The following is a 21860-nucleotide window of genomic DNA, read 5'->3' as shown; positions in this document are numbered from 1 at the left end:
TAATTTTTCTGCTCTTTAATAAGATAAACCTTTCTAACAACTCTGGCTTGTAACAGCTGAGTATTTGGGTATTGCCATGTTTCATAAATCTACGTCATCACAAAATCTCATATGAGCAAGCCTCAGCCAATGACAAAGCGACAAGTGAGTGTCAAAAAATATTCTCATTACTTTAATTTCACCGGTTAAGCATTTATGAGCATAAAAATAAGATTTCCAAACAAAACTTTTCGTTTTTTTAATAAAACTGCTACTCAAAAAATAAAGTGGAAATTACAATTTTAAAGTGAATTAATTGTAAGTAGATTTCACATATAATTTATTTAACTTGAGATATTTGTATTCTTCAGTACTGATAAGCGAAAAAAAATAAAAGCACCAAAAAGTAAAAAAAGCGTGTCACACACTTTTCTAGAATAGAAACGCTTACGTAGCGAAGAAACTTGTGGAAACTATCTGTTGCCCTACAGTTGTTCAAACACATTGAATTTGTTATCTTTACAGGATTTTCGTAAACTATAGATTCTATAAAGTAGTGAGCCAATATGCGTTCCCTTTTACTGGTAATGGCTTTTGCCTTTGTACTAATTAATAGCAGCATAGCGTTGAAGGAAGACGAATGTGAAGGTAAGTTCTTTTGCGGGGGTGGTGTGCCAATTGGCCATATTCTATCTAGGCCAATTAAAATATTTTTCTGTATGTACATATGTTTTAAATTGGTATTTTCAGTTTGTGTGAAGACAGTCAAACGGTTTGCTGATACATTGAATGATGACATAAAGAAGGATCATAAAAAAATTGAAGCAGAGTTCAAAAGTTTTTGCAAAAAGCAAAAGAATAAGGAGCACAGATTTGTAAGTAAAACGATTTTATTATTTTGTGGGCGTTTACATTATAGCTTATTTTTTATAGTGTTACTATCTGGGCGGTCTGGAAGAATCAGCGACTGGCATTTTGAATGAACTCAGCAAGCCATTGAGCTGGTCTATGCCTGCCGATAAGATTTGCGAGAAACTTAAGAAGAAAGATGCTCAGATCTGTGATTTACGTTATGGTAAGTTATAATCAATGATGTCAATATGTGCAACAAAAAATGCTTATAAATTGTAGCGTTTTTCTTTTGTTTACGAATATTGTAAATTTGGCATTTAAAGATTCTAAGACTCTTATGTCTTGCACAAGAACAAACATATCGTGTGTAAAAATATAAGAAAATGTTATAAGTTAAATAAGTGTTAAAAGGCTTTAAAGTCTTTGTATAACACTACAACAACAACTGCTATCGCGACGGTGATTTAAATAATGTTTTGGTGATAGAGTCGACCATTTTTGCTTTAATTGGTGTTTAATCCGGGTCCCATCGTTGTTGGTGTGCGCCGCATTTGTTACGTCATTTAGCATGAATAATTGTTCAAGGCAACGGTACAATTTTTTAAGAAAATATTCAGATTGGATCACTATGACGTATAGTTTGCATATATAGCATATATGTATGTAGTTGAAGTTCATGTATGGAACCTTTTGTATTTGGAAAGTGTATCATAGTTTCGGCGCAACCGAGTGTGACGTTATTTATTGCTTTTTAAATCACTTTGAACAGCTTTTTAGTAAGACAAGACTCAAACGCTTATTTAATATAAAAAACGACAATAGTTGCTGATGAATAAATCTTTACGCGATTATTGCAAAATTATCTGATATTTTCATATACAAGTACATATCAAATATGTGAAGAATAAAATTTAAACATATTTTAAAATTATTTCAAATTACTTATTTTTTATTTTACTTGCAGAAAAACAAATTGACTTGAATAATGTAGACTTGAAAAAGTTGAAGGTTCGTGACCTGAAGAAAATCCTGAACGATTGGGATGAAAGCTGCGAAGGTTGCATTGAAAAAACTGACTTTATCAAGAGAATAGAAGAGCTGAAACCGAAATATGCGCACAATGAGTTATAAAAAACAATGTCTGATTACCAATTTAATTTATATGCGAATAATTAATTCTACTCACATGAACATTTGTCATTATTTGAATGCTTTTCAATTTTTTTTAGAAGAATTTAGTACAAAAATCTATGATTTTTGCTTTATAAGAGTTGATAATGTGAAAAGAAAAATATATCTGTAGACAGTATATGAAATAAAACACAGAAACCAACTTAAGACACATGTTTTGTTAAAAATTGTTATTTTTCTTTATTCGATACAACACATCACACAAACAGTAAACATTTTGTTGCTTAATGTACATTTCATATTACTGCGTACATATAAATATTAACATATACATACATAGTAGTTTTATATTTTGAAATTTTTGTTAATTAAAAAAAATTTGCACTAATTCCAGTAAATTCATACGATGAGCAAAGAGTGTGAAGAACAATACACAGAGTAGGCAAGTACGGTGAGTTTGGTTGGTAGATAGATAGTGAAAAATATGCGATGAATTGTAATAAAATTTTATTCTTTCATAAAATTAAAATTAAATTTATAAATAAATTATAATTAGTATGGTAAATAAATGATGAAGAGTATATAATTTCTGCCACTTGAAGTGCTGTGCATAGTATTATTTGCCTGATTTTTCAAATTCTGTCGCACACATACATACGCTCATGGTATAAATATTTAATTTGCACAGTTTGAAAAAATGGAAAACAAGTTGCTTCACACCTTTTATTTTTCCTTAAATATTTTAATTTCGTTTAATCGTTTTCGTTGCTCGCTTAACGGCGGTATAATTGTTTGTTGTAGCGTCCCCTTTCGTTCTCCTGCAACAAAACCACGTATTCACTGTAAACAACGCACCAGCAGTAGGAGAGAATTGCTGTTAAAGAGAAATAAATAAAAATTTAAATTTTCGGAAATATTTGAATAATTAATTTTCAATAAAAAGAAAAATATACGCTAATTTCGATTTCACCGACGCCATAATGCATTCATATAATGCAATGTTTCCATACATAGTTTTCCATACAAGAACTTGATTTTGATCGGTCAGTTGACATGGCATCTAAACGCTTTAGTGGTTCCATCTAAGAAATTTCGTCGGAGATAATAACTTTGGCTTGGATATTGATCTATGCGAAATACAAAAGTTTTCCATACAACAACTTAATTTTTAACGGCCAGTTTGTATAGCAAATATATGCTACAGTGGGCCGATATCGGCGGTTTCGACAAATGGGCGACTTTTTGGAGAGAAAAGAACGATATCTCTCAAACAGAATGACCATTTCACTTATATACAGACAAATGGACAGAATGACGGCCATGGCTAAATCGACTCAGCTCGTCAAGCTGATATATGTATATTGTATATTTTATAGGGTCTCCAACGTTTCCTTCTGGGTGGGTAAAAATAATATAAAAAAAATGTCGTACTTATATTTAAGACTCGACTGTAGTAGGAAAATTCGAAATCTATAGTATACAATTAGGCGGCACGAAGTTGAGATTGAATGAGACAGACGGCTTCCGTTGTTGCTGTTGTAACGGGTACTAATCCCCGTTAGGATGGTAAGGATTAGATAAGTTGTCATCGACGTCATCCAACAGTAGCTCCAGGACAGGGTCGGACCAAAGGGGGAAGGGTGTCAGATGGGTAGGGTTAGCAGGGCATGCAAAGAGGTGGCTAGTGTTATGCGGAGACTCATTACCCGTTGGACATATGTTTGATATTTCAGGGTCTATTCTGAATAAGTAGGAGTTTAATCTGCAACAGTATCCAGAACTAAGCTGCGCAAGGCTCATTCTCGTTTCTCGTCGTAGTAGTCGGAATTTACGATTTATTTACCGAATTTATCATGCACCGTGCGTTCTATTTACTGAAGAACGTAATACCTTTTAACAAACGGTATTACATGCACTTGTCGGTTCGGGATAAAAAGAAAGTTAACCTAGATTTGATAAATAAGTGAGGATTGCACCGCGACTTACGCTCTAGAACCAGCATATTGATAAATTCTAATATAGTGCTAGGTGGATCCGAGGGCCCACTCCTTCATATCATAGTAGGGGGACCAACCGCAATGAAAGGTTCGGGTCCTACCATGTTGGTGTATGCTGCGGAGTGCGCGAGCTCATCAGCCAGTTCATTCCCGGCTATACCTTTGTGACCAGACACCCAGATAAGGTGCACTCGGTTACGATCTGATAGACTGTTCAGTCGTTCTACACACACCTGCACCAATAGCGATTTGATCTCGTATGATCCAATTAACCTAACTTTCTGTGACATGATGTGCATTCTATATTTCGCTTACCAGTTGTGAGTAGTCCGATGACCAGCCACAGTATGCCAGTCAGCATGTAGTCGTCAATGAAGAACTTCACGGCAGTATATATCACCGATATGAGTAAACCAATGGCTATCATAATGCCCAAAACAACCCATGGCATCATCAAATAGTGATTACGCTGAAAAAAACGACGATTATGAATATTTTGTGAAAACTGTTGTACGCCCGTCACTCACCTTCACTACGCCAATAATCATGAGCAATGATATCAGTATTGTCATACATAGATTTATAATTAATATAATCTTAACGGTATTCTTTGGCAGCCAATCGAAGTCTATGGTATTGAAATCTATGCGTAATGTCAAACTGATAACGATCGTTATAATGGACAGTGTGATTGCCAGAAGACCCGATATAATGGAGCCATTTCGTAGAGATTGGCAGAAGCAGCAAGTGTTCGTCAGTGGCTTAGACATATTTGCAAGCTGTAATAAGAAGAAGAACGCAATTAAATGAGTGAAATGGGAATATAAGCAAACATATAAATTAGTATAGAAACAAGTAAGGAAGCACGAAGTTACATAGGTGTTGGAAAAAATTATATTCGACTAGCTTGGTCGATGTATGTATGTAATATAAAGTCAACTGGAAGTTCGAAAATCTTCATATGAGGTATATGAGGGAAGTATTAATGCAGTTCAACCCATTTTTGACCCAGGGGTCTATTATTATCAAAGATACATTTTCCCCGAATTTCAATAGTATACCTGACAGATTGACAGATACTTGGCGTTTGGGTTTCGTAAACACCGCTTACGTGGTTATAGCCGAGTTAACAACAGCGCCCCAGTCGTTTTTCTTTTTGGTGTCAATTCAAGATACCAAGTGCAGCCGGGTTCTTCTCCTCTTGATCTCCCCAAGGGAGTGGAAGTCTTTCTCCGGCGCTTCCACCGGCAGGTACTGAATCGAAAACCTTCAAAGATGGTGTGTTCCGGAAAACATGACCCAGCCAGCACAGCCGCTGTCTCTTAATTCGACTGCGGGACTCACTGTTGTCAATGCGCAAAGGACCATAAATCTTCCTTAAAATCTTTCTCTCGAAAAATCCTAAGGCTGACTCATCAGACGATGTCATTGTCCATGTCTCCGCACCTTAGAGGACGGGAATGATGAGGGATTTGTAGAGTTTGGTCTTTGTTCGGCAAGAGAGGACTTCGACTTTTCAATTGGATCTCTTGGTAAGGAATGATGACTGTTTTTAATGGATTTCCAAGATAGAGTTTGGAACTCTCTCTTTTGTTCGGCAAGAGAAACCTCTTTTGCTACCGAACGGCACGGAGAGGTCTTTCCTGAACCTGAAGAAGCTAATTTTCGTGCTGGTAAAAGTGGCTTTGAAAGCGACGGAGATGTAATGTGTGTCGAATCTCTTTTCATGGGTCTTTTCCCAGATTTGGCGCATGGTGAATATCTTGTCAGTTGTTGATTTTCCAGGTCTTTAGCCACACTGATAAGACCCAATCAGTTTGTTGACGGTGGGCTTTAATCTTTCACACAATACGCTCCATAGAACCTTATATGCGACGTTGAGATTGGCCTATCCCACGGTTGTTGGTGCGGATTGTGGGGTGTACCTTTTTGTGGATTGGACAAAGCACACTTAAATTCCAATTGTCGGCCATGCTTTCGTCCGACCGTATTCTACAAAGAAGCTGATGCATGCTTCTTATCAGTTCTTCGGCGACGTATTTTATCATCGGCTCCCGCCGCTTTGTTCTTCGTCAGACGGGTAATTGTATTTCCTACATGGTAGGGCGAATGTTCGATTGGGGAATGTCTATTCACTGATGTTATGCCCTCACTGCCATTCGCATCTTTTCTTTGGACATCATTCAATAGATTTTCTATAAAAGTCTGCTCTGTGCGCTGGCATCTTTTCGTAGATCATTACCCCGCCGGTTTGGGACGTAAAAAACGCTACCAATGAAACGAAGACCAACCTAAACGGCCAAGAAAGTAGATCGCTGAATATTTTCGAGTTACTCAAGCAGCAAGGTTAAAATGCTTAAAAGCAAGCGGATACATTCAAAAGCAATGAATCCAATTGAAGCGAAGAGGCTTTCAAAGATTTGCCGATGGAAAAGGAAAAATGAAATTTCCAACTAGACAAACTAATTTCCCTTGCTGCAAGACCAGTTAAAAACTGTTAGAAAAATAGCGACTGGGAAGTTTTTTCTCACAAGCCTTATAGCCCAGACCTTGCCCCTTCTGATCACCATTTTTTCCGGTCGATGCAGAACACTCTCACCTGTATACGGTTCACATCAGAACGGCGTATCAAAAATTGGCTTGTTTCATTCTTGACTGCCAAGTCAGCGCAGTTCTTTTGGAATAGAACCCACAAATTGCCAGATAGTTAGGAATATATTACAGTTTCAGATGAACAATATGTACTTTGAATAATGCTTTTGAGATGTTTTTCTCTATAAGTGATACATTTTTGAAAAAAAGTAGTTATCAGACCACATCATTGTAAAGTAAAAAAGTTTCGCTAAATTCTTTAAGAAGTCACACAAATTCACCTTTAATTACGGTATTAAGTATATAGGGATGCAGCTTTGAACTTAAAACAAAATATTTTCCATTTATATTTAATATCCATAGTGTACACCCACTATAACCATATTTATATAAAAGTGGAAGCAAGAATGCAAAGGTATAACAGCTTTTATAAATTTCTACATTTCTATTTACAGTTTGCAAGATCTATAAATATCCAAGGAATTACGTAAGCACAATGAAGAAATCAAAGAAACCCCTAAATGAAAAAATAGATAAAAAAAATATTTCATTTCAATTATAAGCAGGTGAGCTTGACTTCATAAGTGAAGTGTGAGGAGTAGAGCATCGTCGTATGCATGAAGTGTGCGAAAGCTATTTCCATCAGATATTTTTTCGTCGAATGATTCATAGATCGCACTTGATTTCGATGCAAATTAACGTGTGCTCACGCGATGACGGAATATCCGTTGCAGGATGCAGACAAAAGCAAGTTGAAATAAATAAACAAGAATATGACAAAGTGCAATAACAATTTCTACAATCATTGTACTATTCGCACATATTTTCATTATTCGCACATCATTCGTCAGCTATTAGACAACACAGGCCGAGTTATTAAGTAAATATCACCCAATTTACTGTATCCGTTCGTTGAGACCAAATAATAAATAACCATTTAATGACAAAACACCGCTTTGTTAGTTGCTCTTGAATGTACAGTTTTACTGACAGCATTCAAATTGTTGACTGCAACGTTCAAAATTCGATTAAGTCAACTTCAAATGCACGCTTTCAATTACATGTCATACGCCAGAAGCGAATTTTATTACAAAGATATCCGGAGAAGTCAGCGACAGTACATGGTTTCGTCGAATAAGTAGCTTCTTAAAGAGAAAAGGATGTTTTCGGATCGATATCTCAAAAACTGTGAGGCTAGATCGATACAGCTTGTCACGCTGATCATTTGTTGTGTAGTCGAAAAAGTCTTTTCGTATTTCTAATCAAATTTCAACTTATTTTTTTATGTTTATACTAATAAATAAATAAACAAATATGTACCATTTCAAAATATAGCGAATTTCTTCATTATTTTCACTCATTTTTGAACAGCTGTAACTTTTATTCAACTTCCCCGAACTCTCCTTGGTTTTTGGTTAAGGCGTCAGTAGGGTAATCTGGACTGTTTTTTTGACATTTGTCTTTCATAGAAATTTTTATTCTACAATAGAACTTTTTTCACATAGCATGAGGTATATCGGAGAGTGTATAAACAAATACAATATTTTTCGGAATTTTTTGATGACAGCTGTCGGAGAAATGGCTGGGTAAATGGATGCATTTTTTCACGGGCGGACACGATTTCTCATAATAAATTTCTGATAAATAAAAAAGTCATTAACGTTTTTTTTTTAATTTTTCTCTATGTGTTTTTACACAAATTTTGTCATAACATTGTCAATAAATTATAATCTAATTAATAATTATGAATCTAGTAGGGACGATAGCCTGGCGTTTTGTGAACATTAAAAAAAAAAAAATTAAGCAAATCGGTTGAGTAGTTCGACCGGAGTCATGAGCCATGTCCGCCAGTTTAAAAAAGTGTGTTTTAAGAAAAACGGGTTTAAAGTTTGAGGTGTGCACTCCGAGCGCTCCGAACGTCGAGCGGTATTATTATTTTTGGGCCTTTTTCGAAACCTTCCAATGGTAAAGTGGGTTTCTACATTAATTCTAATGGTATAAGGGAACAGAAAAAGAAAAAAAATTTAAAAGATAACCCTACTGACCCCTTAAATGAAGCTTAAAATCTCACCTTTCCAACACTATATGGTATGAGCCAATGTGATTGGTAACACTGGAGATATACGACTGCAACGACATCTATTGACAACATACGAAAAGACTTTTTTGACTACCCAAAATTTGATCAAACGTACTAACTTTCAATTTTGTAACTATCAGAAAATATGCACAAATTCATCAAGCTGTCCTCGTAGTAATATTTTCGCGTTTGTTTGTTGACATTTATGAGAGACAATAAATTCAAACTAATCGCGCAACATGCCACTGCTAGTAGTGCCCAGAGGCGTACGAACATTTCCAAGTATTACTACTTGTATTTGCTTACGATCAGTGCTGATGCATTCCCCTGACGGTTGTTTGTTGGGTATATGTCCATACATATGTATGTATATAGTAAAATACGCGAATGTCAAGCGCTTCAGCCTAAGGCAGGCTTCAGTGATGACGAACAATGAAGACTAGCTAAACATCTGGATAAACGCTTATGTTCACAAGTTTATTTTAATTACAAAAAATTAACAAATATTAAAAAAAAAAAAAAATACAACAAGTAATTGAAAAAAATAAAGCATTTGCCTGTTCAAACATATTTGTACAAGGCAGTTGACTTTTCAGACGATTTGCACTCAAGTGCATGACTTTGAAAGTGATCAAGCGCTATGAGAAAGTGAAATATACATACATATACAATAATATATATACATATACTATATATTGAACACTTATGAACGCATGTTTATGTACTTATACATACATATGTATATGTACTTAGCATAACAGTAAAAATTTCAGTTGAATTTTTATTCAATAAATATGCAATTTCATTATCACGAAATTTTACGACCGCTGGGTCAAATAGACCACATGACAGAATAATCTAGAGATTAATGAAAAAAAGTAAAAATTTTTGAAGAATAAATTAAATATTAAAAAATATATATAATATATTAAAAAACTAAAAAAGTTCTACGGCAGATGGCCCTCTCCATAGTTATGGTAAGGAGTTACATTGGTTTCCTCGGGTAAAAAACAGCCTAACTTTAAGAATATTTTCTTATAAAAAAATTAAATATTTTATTAGAACTTTTTATTGTTACAAACACTATTAATTATGTATATTAAAAATGAAATTCTGAAATTTTTGGAAAAATATTTAAGCCTCGGAAAAAAGATGCGCCCACGTTGGCAGAATAACTTCTTACAGAGTCATCTAAAGTGAAAAATACAAGTTTTAGTTTAAAAAAAAAAAACTTGAACGAAGGAAAAAAATGAAAACTGGATTTTTGGCAGACTTTTTTTTAACAAAAAAAGTGAAAATTTCGCGACTTTCACCGAGATATTTAAAAAAAAATAGTTTTGAGGTCCTTAGATCTGTTTAAAGAAAAGAAGAGGCAAATGAGACTAATGTGACAGTGGCAGTATGATAAAATGAGACGCTGATACTACGGGTTTTTACTATTGCGAATAACATTTACTGTTTTCTGATTACTTGGGTGATTTTTAAGAACTTTTGAAGCAGGATCTGGATACTTAGCACACAAAAATATATTGAAGCTGGAGTGTTTTCATCTATTCGGACGACATGACCAAGCCAGTGTTGCCGCTGTCTCTTAATTCGCTGAACTATGTCAATGTCGCCGTATATCTCGTACAACTCATCGTTCCATCGACTTTGCTTCCTTATCAAGTTTGGAGAAAGCATAACTAACGGCACGGTTGTTGAGGCCAATTATGTCAATATCAATGGAGTACGCCAGCAGCTGTACACTCTTATAGAAGCAATAAATTGAAGAAGTCACACAATAGTCTGAAACCGCACTTGGTATCGAACGGCTCGGGGAGGTCCTTCCCGATCCTGGCGGAACTTTTGGTATTGTTGAACGTCACGCCAATAAAGACAAAGAAGAAAATCTATCGAAACTATGCACAGAACAATTTTGTGACCTGTACCTAGAGGTCGAATGACCCGCGGTAAGGACTTAATCTGGCCACCAGTCCGGGGGCTGTATGGAAGCTCAACTGGTCGTAGCTTCGGCTACAAGGTCAATACCAACGACTTTAACCTGGTACCACGGGGAGCAGTAGCCCCTGGAGTTCGCTCCAGTCTGCTCATTGGGTTTGGCCCTTTGTGGAGATTCGTGGTGGCTGTGGTTAAAACCCAAATCGCGGGAAGAACTGACTTTGTCAGTCGAATGTGGAGTTGAACACACGGCAGAGGTCTTAGATGGGCCTTGAACCCGACCAAGGTGGTTAGTGTGTCCATTCCACACTGCCAATTGGTACTGAAAATGCTCAGCATTCTCAGGGCGCTGATTAACGCATTGATTGATCCGTTGTGCTTTTGAGCGCCGTGGAAGTAAGGCTGTCGCCAGGTGCCCACGTAAAACACATCGGACGTTGTACCTAGAGGTTATATTGGAAATTGTGGCACCTACAGTTTGTTTGTCAATCTGACAGAGCCAGGTGGTCGCCAAGAGTAGCCTGTTTTTTGTTAAAAAAACACTCGAAATTTTTCTTGTCGAATGGGTTTCGCTGCTATAATTAGAGATTTTTAGAACTTAACTGAAAAAAAAAGATTTATTACAGTAAGCACAACCCCACCCAATAGTTTTCAGTTATTTTTCATTTCGCTACCGCAGAAGTGACGTGTGGAGCACTTTGTGATGGCCACACCTCAGCAACATTAATGCGCAAATCAGAATTAACACACTTTATAAGGTAAGAAGAGCAAGTAAAAACAAAAGCAAGATAATAAGCAGAAGATCAAGCAGAATGCACGATATGCGATCCAAACAAACAGTGCCATAAATTAAGTACGCACTCTTAGATGGATATACATAAGCATATAGCTGTATTTACAACAACACATACTCGTACGCATTTATAGTAAAGTTATGTATAAATAAAGATGCGTGGTTTTATCGATCGGGCGCGCTCCAGATAACAGCTGCGCAGATCCGCTTCTAGTTCGCAAAATCGATGAACATTTTTTGTTTTGCGACTGATTTATCGTGCATCTGGCCAATTTAGCTGGCGGCTGCTTATCGAATAAATACAATTAGCAAAAAAAGAGGTACAGTATACAACAACAAATTAATGGTGCCAACACCAACAACATTTGCCCAGCCAACATCCCCGGACCCAGCTAGACGCTAGTGAGTTAATGAACTAATTGCCACCGACGCCAATTGCTTAGGCCGTTTAAACGAGCTGATTGCAGAAAAAAGAAGCTAATGAACAAAAAATATGTAAGAAAATATTAAATAAATACCCTCTAGGAATAGTACGCTGGAATAATGGAATGATTATCGATTTTAGAATTAATGCAATTGTGAAGATTTGAACTGAGAACCTTATAAAATTATAAAATTCAACTCAAGAATTCATATTAAAATTATTTAGAGCTGAATATGTTAATATCAGCTTATAATAACGGATGCAAAAAAATAGACCGACAGGGACAGCAAACGACGTCATATTTTTCCCGCTCTTTTGACATTTCCCTTCAGTAAGGTTTGTCATTTCATCATGGAGAGATATATGATCCAACAACGAGTCCAAATTATTAAAATTTACTACCGAAATTCGCAGTCAGTGGTCTCAACTTTAAGAGCGCTACGTCCAATTTATGGTCGTCATAATCGTCCTGTCAGATCAACAATTGAGCATCTAATGGACAAATTTCAGTCCACAGGTACAGTACAAAAAATTCTCATGTCAGTGAAACAAAGAAGTGCCCATAATGTGGAGAATATTGCCGCCGCTAGCGCATCAATTGACGAAGATCCAAATCAGTCTCTCACACGTCGTTCTCAAGCGTTGGTCATCTCTGTGACTTCGTTGTGGCAAATTTTGCGAAAGATCTTGGCTTACCTCCTCACAAGATCAAATTGACGCAAGAACTGAAGCTGCCTGACCACCAGAATCGTCGTATGTTCGTTAATTAGGCGGAGCAACAACTGGAAAATTATCGGGAATTTTATCGAAAAATCATCTTCATCGATGAGGCTGATTTCTGGCTGATTGACAACGTCAATAAGAAACATATGCTTTATTGGTAGACAGAAATCTACACCGCCTTCATGAGTCACCATTGCATCTCGAAAAAATTACGGTTTGGTGCGATTTATGGGCCGGCGGCGTTATTGGGCCGTACTTCTTCCGTGATGATAAAGATCGGCACGTTACTGTGAATGGGAATCGCTACCGCTACCGAATATTTTTTGCCCGCATTGGATGATATGGACTTGGACAATATGTGGTTCCAACAGGACGGCCACACAACGAATGTCACAATCGATTTATTGAAAAGCAAGTTTGGTGAACGTTTAATCTCAAGCAATGGCCCAGTTAATTGGCCGCCTCGGTCGTGCGATTTGACGGCGTTAGAATATTTCCTGTGGGGGTACGATCTATGCCATCAAGCCAGCGACGATTGATGAACTTCGTATGAATACCGAACGTGAAATTTCGGCAGTATCGGCCGATTTATGCTTGAAAACCGTTGAAAATTGGGTCCAGCGTCTAGACTTCTGGAAGTGCGCTCATAGTAACCATGCAAATGAAATCAAGTTCCATATGTACATAAAGCTATCGAATTTATTTTCACAAGAATAAATAATTTCATGGATATCCCAAACCGTTTTCGTTTTATTTTAAAACACTTTTGTAGCGCTCTTATTGAACCCGTTATAAAGTATTGTAGCGATTAATGCCTACCTGTTAGTGTCAGAGTAGCAGTAATTACTTAGTAGCAGGAATTACTTAAACAATTTAGTACTAGAAAAACTATAGAAGAAGCAACATAAACTACCCAACTTTCATAATAAGTGCAAATATGCCTCTTATTTCGTATATAATGCCTCGGCAGAAGGCCCCAAAAAATAAGAATGCCGAGAAAAACTAAGGTTATCTCTATTTCTTTCATACTTGTTTAAACATATTATAATTAAATTAAGATTCTAGTTATATTCTTGCTGTGTATGTACATATACTATATATAAACACTTGAGAACTGTTACAAGGTTTTCTAGCCGCATTGTGGCTGCTGCTGACTGGGTCGTTGAAATTCACACTGGGCTGTGATATTTTTCCAGCTGGCCGGCGGATGTCAGGCGTGTTCATAATACTCACCCACATTACCATTTTTGATAGAAAAATGTATACAAATACAAATTTGTTAGTTTAGATTTACATTTAGATTTGGAACATTTCCATTTATACATGTAAATTAGAGTGAATTATGTAAGTTTATGTTTTTGCTTTTCAATTATTTCTGTTTATACGGTTTTTTATTTGAAGATTCAAGTAGATTTTACGCAATTTTCATTCTGCATAACTTAAAGACATGTGTGTGTATCTGAATTTGTATACAATATTAATTAAACGCAATGTTTACTCGAAGAATTTAGGCATATTTTCTAAAAAATGTTACATTTCGGACACGTGTTGCCTGATTGACGGAAAAAAAATAAAATTAGGAAGGTCATCGAATTAATAAACCGTCTTGATGGGCTTGTTATTATTTTGTTTAGTTTGCGGCGGCCAAAAAACACACAGAAGGTCGAGGGTTTACAACCAAATCGAGGCATAAGTTACAAAAAAACACTGACTATGGGTACTATCGGCAGATGATCGTAACTTCCCATAAAATTGCAAGTATTTTTTGCCAGATGAAAAATTTGGTAATCCTATATTCGTCGGAAAACTTGAGGACGAGCAAATTAATATGAGAAGAAGTACGAAAAACATCGAAAAAGTGGTAAAACTTTGTCAAGCAGGGATAGAATCATAACTAATCTCATTTATGGTTACAAAGCTTGATAAAACTTGTGACCAACAGGTGTTAACCTTAACATATCCGCCATGATACAATTTTCGAGATGAAGTAAGAGCGTTAGAGACATCCATCCAGCGAGTATTTTTTATACTCGTATATCTAAAATATTTATATGTCCAGCATGTCAGGAATTGCAGCCGACTTTCCGCAACATAAAAGCTAAGCGGAGACCCGGCAAATCAAATTTAGTCCTTATTCAATTTGTTCTGTACTCTCTAAAAACGGTTTTGGTTCTAAGAATATCATAGTACTGTGATATTAAGTAGAATTACGCTAGAAATCCTTTGTGATCAGAGCTCTATTATGGATTCAGTTGAGCTACAATAAAATATTCTGAGAGCGGAAGTAGCCTAAACGCAAGTATGCTCATCGGATATGCAATAAGAATGTTTTAAAGACAGAGAGATAATGATAATAACGAGTGATCCAACTCCTAGAGGTCCTTTTTTAATAGCTTTTTTGGACAGATTACGCATGAGCCGTGTCAAGCTGTCATGTCATTTTTTTTGTTCTGTATTGTTTGGCATTTCATCATGGAAAGATTTACGCCTGAACAATGTTTAAAAATCGTTCAACTTTATTACGAAAATTCACGTTCTGTAGAGAAAGTGTTTCGCGCGCCTCGCTCCTCTTATGGCCAACATAATCGGGTTACAGAGCGTATTATTCGCAACACCATCACCCATCTTGAGACCCAGCACTCATCATTGGATAATATTCGAGAGCATAGATCCCATAGTCCAGCACGCAGTAAAGAAAATATAGAAGCTGTCGCTGAGAGTGTATACGAGACCGTGAAAAGTCGATTCGGCGACGTTCCCAACAACTCGGACTGACGTATGGAACGACTTGGCGCATTCTACGACGAGATCTTAAATGGAAAGCGTAGAAAATACAGCTTGTGCAAGAACTGAAGCCGCTCGACCTTCTTTCTGGCTCAATGGATATGTAAAAAAGCAAAATTGCAGGATTTTAAACGAAGGCAACTTGAAGAGATTCAAGAACTGCTGTTTCTTCAAAAATGATACCGGTAAGAACGTAACTGTCAATGGTGACCATTATCGCGTCATGATAACCGAAATGCTCGAACGAGTCACCGAAAATTGGACTCAACGGCCAACATTTGAAAAAGATAAACTTCAAAAAATAAATGCCTAAGAATGTTCTTTCGCATGTTAATAAACATTCCTCATTAAATTTGAAGTTTCTGTGTTTTTTCTTTAAAAAAGTAAGGAACCTCGAAATGCATCACCCTTTATATAGCACAATGATCAAATTGTAATTACATACACATAAAGGCGAGCTTGAAGGTGATTGTTCATAAATTTTAATTTTATTTTTTTTTTCTTTTGGTGATTTCTTGCTTCGTTGCGTTTTCTTAGTTTTGAGGAAATCTTCACTAAAAAAGAATACAGCAAATGCACAAAACAATGTGTTAACAACCATTCATTCAGAAAACAACAGAATATGATAAACAAATAATAGTTGACTGAGCAAAACCACTAAATTAGCTGAAACTTCACGCTTTGCGTGGGTGAAAGACCTGACTGCCTAGGTAGCTGACAATCATGCTCGTAGGTATGTATCACGTCATTTTCAGCGGCAACAAAGAAACGCGTAATAAATAAAATATTTCTTGTAAGTTGTTTATTTGAAAATATCATAAAGCTTTCGAAGAATCTCAAGCGTGGGCTGTAGCTCTGGCGAAATTTGCATAAATCGCATAAAAATCAATGACGCGCATCAAATGAAATTGATCTCTTCACAGTCAGTACTAATGTGGGTATACTATACATACATATGAACATATGTAAATACATGTATAGTGGAGAGAGCAGATCACAAATATTTGATAAGTTTAATTGATTTTCAGTTGCCGGTTGGAGAAAAAATTCATTATTCATTCGTCTATTACTCCCGTTTATACATAAGTAAGTACCTATAGCAGATCTATCGAAAAAAGTAATAAAATTTGCGGATGAGAGACGCTTGCAGTGACGAAATAATGAAAATGTAAGACGGAAGAAGGAACTGAAATTTTAGCTGACGCCAAGGTTCATTTTCCTCAACTATCTTAACTACATTGACGTACCCAGCTGCCCAAGTCTAACTGAACTTTTTGACATATAATGATACATTGATTTCGATTGTGTTGTATAATTGATTTAACTGTAGTGCCTCTACACTGCGGAGCAGTATAAAAAGTTCTTGGAATAGCATGAGCTAGAAGACCTGAAGCGAACCTAATAAAAGGCATCATGTTTTCGTAAGGATCCTGGTAATTGCGGATAAGGTTTGGAATGCCAGCAGCAGGAGGCTACAAGGTTGGTAGCATGAACCAGAAGTGTGAATATCATAAATGTTGGGTTATGCACCCAAAACCAGAAGTCGGCTGAAGTTTAGTTCTGATTGAGAATAGTTTTAAGTTGCTTCTGTCGATAAAATGCCTAGATTATAAAGATATATTAAGCTGATATGAGAAAAAAAGATAAGATGAGTAAGAATAATAATATCAATACAGACAACGTTCTCCCACTGTTAACTTCAAGTTTGTATAATTATTTTGCACTTGAACCACGTATTCAGTGTTGCCATTGATTGTAGCATACTTTTCATTATTATTCTTAGATAGATCACTGTCGATACCTCCTCCAGGGTATCACACTGTACACTGTGGGGACCCCAGATGCGTACAGCGTGGTCTTGCCAATGCGGGACGAGTGCACAAGAGTTGCTCCATTGTTTCCCTGGTGTTCTGCTCTAAACTTTTTCTGCAGTCTTCTCGATCCGTCAGCCTCATTCTGCGGGCGTGTGCCGCCACCAGACAGTGACCAGTTAGTATTCCGATCATTTTCCTATATTCTCTTCTAGTGCCAATGGGAATTTTGTGTACTTCTGATCTACCGTTTTGCACATGACTTTTGCAGTCTTGCACCCAGGTAGCTCGTTCCATCCAGTTTTGATCCACCCAGTTTACCAAGTTTCTGTCGAGATGCATGGGTTTTCTAATGTTTATCACGTTTTCGGATGTTAGCCGTACACCATTCTTGGCAATCTCGACCACTATTACATTGCCCTCGATGCCTTTGTGAACTGGCACTCGGTAAAAGTTAACTTGCTTACTTTCGGCAACACTTTCCAGTACTGCCCTGCCTTCCAAGACGCTTCTGTCCGAAATGCTATTCGAGGTTACTGCCTTGATTTCTGCTTGGATGTCTACGTAGATATTGACTCTGGAATTGCCTGCAGGAGCATTAAAGGCCAGCTCCGCTGCTTTCGCAATACAAAGACCTCAGCTAGATGCCTAGTGGTTCGGCAACTTAAAATGTTGCTTTGTACCTAACTCTACCATAATTTTGATCTGTCAGTTTGTTTGGCAGCCATATGCTATACTGGTCCTATGTGTGCAATAAGTTAGAAGATGTCAGCGTTGCCTTAGACAATAATCTATGAGAATATCTTGTCAAATAAAATAATTTTTGATATAAGAAATTGTAGTTTTTTTGATCAGCTTGTAATGCAGCTTTATTCGATAGTGCTCCGATGTCAGCGGTTTCGACAAATGGACAGCTTCTTGGAAAAAAAGGATATGCAAAATTTCAGACCAACATCTCAAAAACTGAGGCACTGGTCCGCGTATATACACACGGACGGACAAAAATGGCTAAATCGACTCAGCTTGTCAGGCTGATCATCGTTGATCGCAGTGTTCGTTTGCAGCTTTGCAACGAGGTAAAAATGTAAGCGGCTACTATAAGTGAGTATTTGCCGTTCCGTCGGAAATGAATAGGTGCATTATTAACAGCTGAATAATCCACTAAGTTCTAAAACCAAAAAATATTATTGTCTTGTATTATTACATAATTATTTACTGTCATGATCGATGAATATGAGTAGCTATGACTTAATACATTTTATGACTAAGTTCACACAACTTTTTCTTTGCAAAATAATGATGCAATCAAACCTCTTGTAGGCAAAATTTAATTGTGTAAACATATTGAACGTGTATTGAATGAATACCTTCAATAATATTGTGAAAAAAACCAAAAGAGGCATATGTATATAAAGGGTGATCCATTTCGAGGTTTCCTACTTTTTTAAAGAAAAAACACACAAAAACTTCAAATTGAATAAGGAATGTTTATTATTATTCGAAAGAACATTCTTTAGCATTTATTTTTTGAAAATTATCTCTTTCAAATGTTGGCCGGGGCTACGTCTCAAATTTATGCGTTGACTTCAATTTTCGATGACTCGTTCGAGCATTTCGACTGGTAACTGGCGAACGACACGCGTGATGTTTTGCTCCAAGGCTTGAATCGAAGCGGGATTGTCCGCATAGACTTTAAACTTTTCATTATCCCCACAGGAAGAAGACTAATGGTGTGATATCACGTGATCTTGGTGGTCAATCGACCGTTCCAAAACGTGAAATTATCTCTCATCTGCTCAATAAATCTATTGATTGATGCGATGTGTGGGAAGTGGTGCCATCTTGTTGAAGCCAAATGTTGCCGAGATCACGAGTTTCAATTTCAGGCATCAAATAGTCGGTTATCATGGCGCGATAACGGTCGCAATTGACGGTTGCATTCTCACCGGCATCATTTTTGAAAAAATATGGACCGATGATTCCACCGGTTCACAAACCAAACCAAACCGCTGTTTTTTCTGGATAAAATGCCAATTCTTGAATCAGAATTTAGGTTGCTCCTCATCACAAATGCAATTTTGATTGTTGACACATTTGGCTCGGAAACGTCGGATCTTCTTGGAACTTTTCAAGAGCCCATAAAGAGAAGCGATATCGGTTGGATATCACGACGTAACAATGCGCCAATTTGTTCCATACGTCAGTCTGAGTTGCAGCGAACGACGCCGAATCGACTCTCCACGGTCTTCGTGTACAATCTCAGCTACGGCTGCTATATTTTCTTCACTACGTGATGGACGTGGTCTATTCGGTCGAATATTATAATGATTGCTGGGTCTCAAGATGGGTGATGGTCTTCCGAATAGTACGCTCAGTAGGCCGATTATGTTGACCATAAGTTGAGCGAGGCGCGTGAAACACATTCTTAACAAAAAAGAAAATTTTCGTAATAAAGTGGAAAGATTTGTAAATATTATTTAGACGTAAGTCTTTCCATGATGAGATGCCAAACAATGCTTAGCAAAAACAACATGACACTTTAACACGACTCACACAACGTAATATATCAAAAAAAGGCTATTGAAAAAAGTACAGCTACGTGGATCACCCATTATGTATGTATTTCAAAGCTACCTTCTTAACCTACCCTACAGTAGTTCGGCGCACATGTCTGTTGCATACCAATTACGTCATATGCATTTTAATTGAATTGGAGCAATATACATACATACATATATACGTGTTTGTAAACAATGAGTACACGCATGAGCGCACGTTTTAAAGAAAATGTGCAAAGACCAAGACAAGAGAGACCAAAAACTTGGCCACTGAACATTACAAAAGTGCATATGTATATATGTATGTAAGTATGTAATTGTTGGTATGCAATGTGGCATAGAATTTATAGAATTTTCCTGCGTTTACTTAGAATTTTTAAACACTCATATGCACTTTCGGCTTTGCGCTCGCATTTTACATGTATATCTGTACATAGGTATGTGTGTAAGTGTATATGGCGGCGTGTTTGTGGCTACTGTAATTGTCTTCAAGTGGAAATCAATTAATGCATTCAAGCGGCAAACTTCAAAGCCATGAACACAACAACACAACAACAATCGGTCAGATCGATCGATCGCTTGTTAGCTTAATCAAAACCGCTTAGTCTCCACTCTGCCGCTGCGCATTTTAGGCTTTGATGCTCGACATGTGTGCATTCACTTAGAGTTGTGTGCATTTATGGTCAATGATTTTTACAAGTAAATTACTGAAAAGTCAATTAATGCGAAAAAAATAAGATTGCACGTTGATGTGGGTATGGCGAAGGATTATTTTTTGCTAATAATGGAATGTAAGGAAATTTTGTAAGAAATAAAGTTGTGCAGAAATACAATAAAATGATCGTGAAATTATTAAATATACTAAAATTAAAAAAAGAAAAAAATGAAGCACCCCCGAGGGGTTACCGCAAATGGAGTCGCAATGGACGAGTTTAAAATATTTTTTCCGAAAATTTCAGAATTTCTTTGTTAATAATATATGTATGTTTGTAACAATAAGAAATCTAATAAAATATTTAATTTTTTTATGAGAAAGAATTTGTTGAAAAAGGCAGTTTTTTTATCCGATGGAACCCATGTAAGCCCTTAAATGTCGCTCATACGCAGCGTACATACACTCAGATAACTTAACTGAAACATATGTAGTATATACATAAAGGGGATTATGTAGCAGAATATACCTACATACATTTATGCCTAATTTCTGAAAATGCTTATATATACTATATGTAAATATGTATTTATAATTTTATGTGAATTAGCTGTGGGGACCATTTTAAGGGAAATTTTCGAAAAATCGATTTTTTTTCTTGCATTATCGGATAGTATACACTGTAATAAATATTCTCTCAAATTTTGAATAGCGAATACGGTCACTACAGCGTTTCTTATAGAAAGGGAACAAAGTGGAGAACGTAGCGACTCCGATCTTTAAATCTCGCAAAACTGGGCTGTAGGGCGGCTGCAGAAGCGTTGGGATGCCGGCTTTGGTTAGGTAGCTGTTCACAAGAAAGGCGGTGTGAGCCGGCACATTGTCGTGGTGCAACTTCCAATCGGCTGCGATGTCTTATCGGACCCGATTGACCTTTCGTTTGAGTCTTTTGAGGACTTCCACGTAAAACTTGGCATTGACGGTATGTTCAGGAGGAACAAATTCATGGTGTACGATGCCTTTGATGTCAAAAATGACAATGAGCATCATTTTGAATTTGCACATTCTTTCCTTTTTTGGGCGAGGAGACGCCGGCGTGTGCCACTCGGAAGATTGCCTCTTTGTCTCGGGATCATACTCAAAGATCCATGACTCGTCACCTGTGATTACGTTATTTATACAGATTTACCGAGTTTCACACAGAATTTAATCGCGTACCTCTGCTCTAACGAACGCGCCATTTTCGGCTTGCACCACTCACAGAAACACGTCGCGCGACAATGTTTGTCCTGAGTCTCCAGGTGTTCGGATACAACTGACCAGCCGCTCATTTATCAGCTAGGAATGCCCTCTACCGAATCCAGTCGGTGCGCACACGCTCCTACGTACAGTCGCGGCGGAAGAAAATTAGTCCTATTACTTTCCGGACAATCCCTGTACGTCTACAAGCAGCTTGATAGTTGCCATTTTTGCCTAAAAACACTATAGTGATCCGGTAGCCTAAGATAAGTTTGAAGGATAGCTCATTACAGAAAACTCCCTC

General features: G+C 36.9%; 2 protein-coding genes across 2 annotated transcripts in view; one reads left to right on the top strand and one right to left on the bottom strand.

Moving 5' to 3' along the window:
* The first annotated feature begins 148 nt into the window (after positions 1-148).
* Positions 149-2169, top strand: LOC126751747 (mesencephalic astrocyte-derived neurotrophic factor homolog). The gene is made up of 5 exons (XM_050462258.1): positions 149-297; positions 505-627; positions 730-854; positions 913-1054; positions 1796-2169. The coding sequence occupies exons 2-5, from the start codon at positions 546-548 to the stop codon at positions 1960-1962; spliced, it is 516 nt and encodes a 171-aa protein (XP_050318215.1). The 5' UTR covers positions 149-297; positions 505-545; the 3' UTR covers positions 1963-2169.
* A 6-nt stretch (positions 2170-2175) lies between these two features.
* LOC126751748 (uncharacterized) overlaps positions 2176-21860 on the bottom strand; it is a 40809-nt gene continuing 21124 nt past the window's right edge. The window contains exons 2-4 of the mRNA XM_050462259.1: positions 4487-4738; positions 4275-4428; positions 2176-2836 (exon numbers count right to left, since the gene is read on the bottom strand). Of these exons, the coding sequence (XP_050318216.1) occupies positions 2736-2836; positions 4275-4428; positions 4487-4729 (498 nt within the window). The 5' untranslated portion in view covers positions 4730-4738 and the 3' untranslated portion in view covers positions 2176-2735. The remainder of the gene's footprint in view (positions 2837-4274; positions 4429-4486; positions 4739-21860) is intronic.

This window comes from Bactrocera neohumeralis, chromosome 2 (assembly GCF_024586455.1).
Source record: "Bactrocera neohumeralis isolate Rockhampton chromosome 2, APGP_CSIRO_Bneo_wtdbg2-racon-allhic-juicebox.fasta_v2, whole genome shotgun sequence".
Classification (NCBI taxonomy): Eukaryota; Metazoa; Arthropoda; class Insecta; order Diptera; family Tephritidae; genus Bactrocera; species Bactrocera neohumeralis.
The sequence above is the reverse complement of the archived record's forward strand: the minus strand, read 5'-3'. Positions and strand labels throughout refer to the sequence as shown.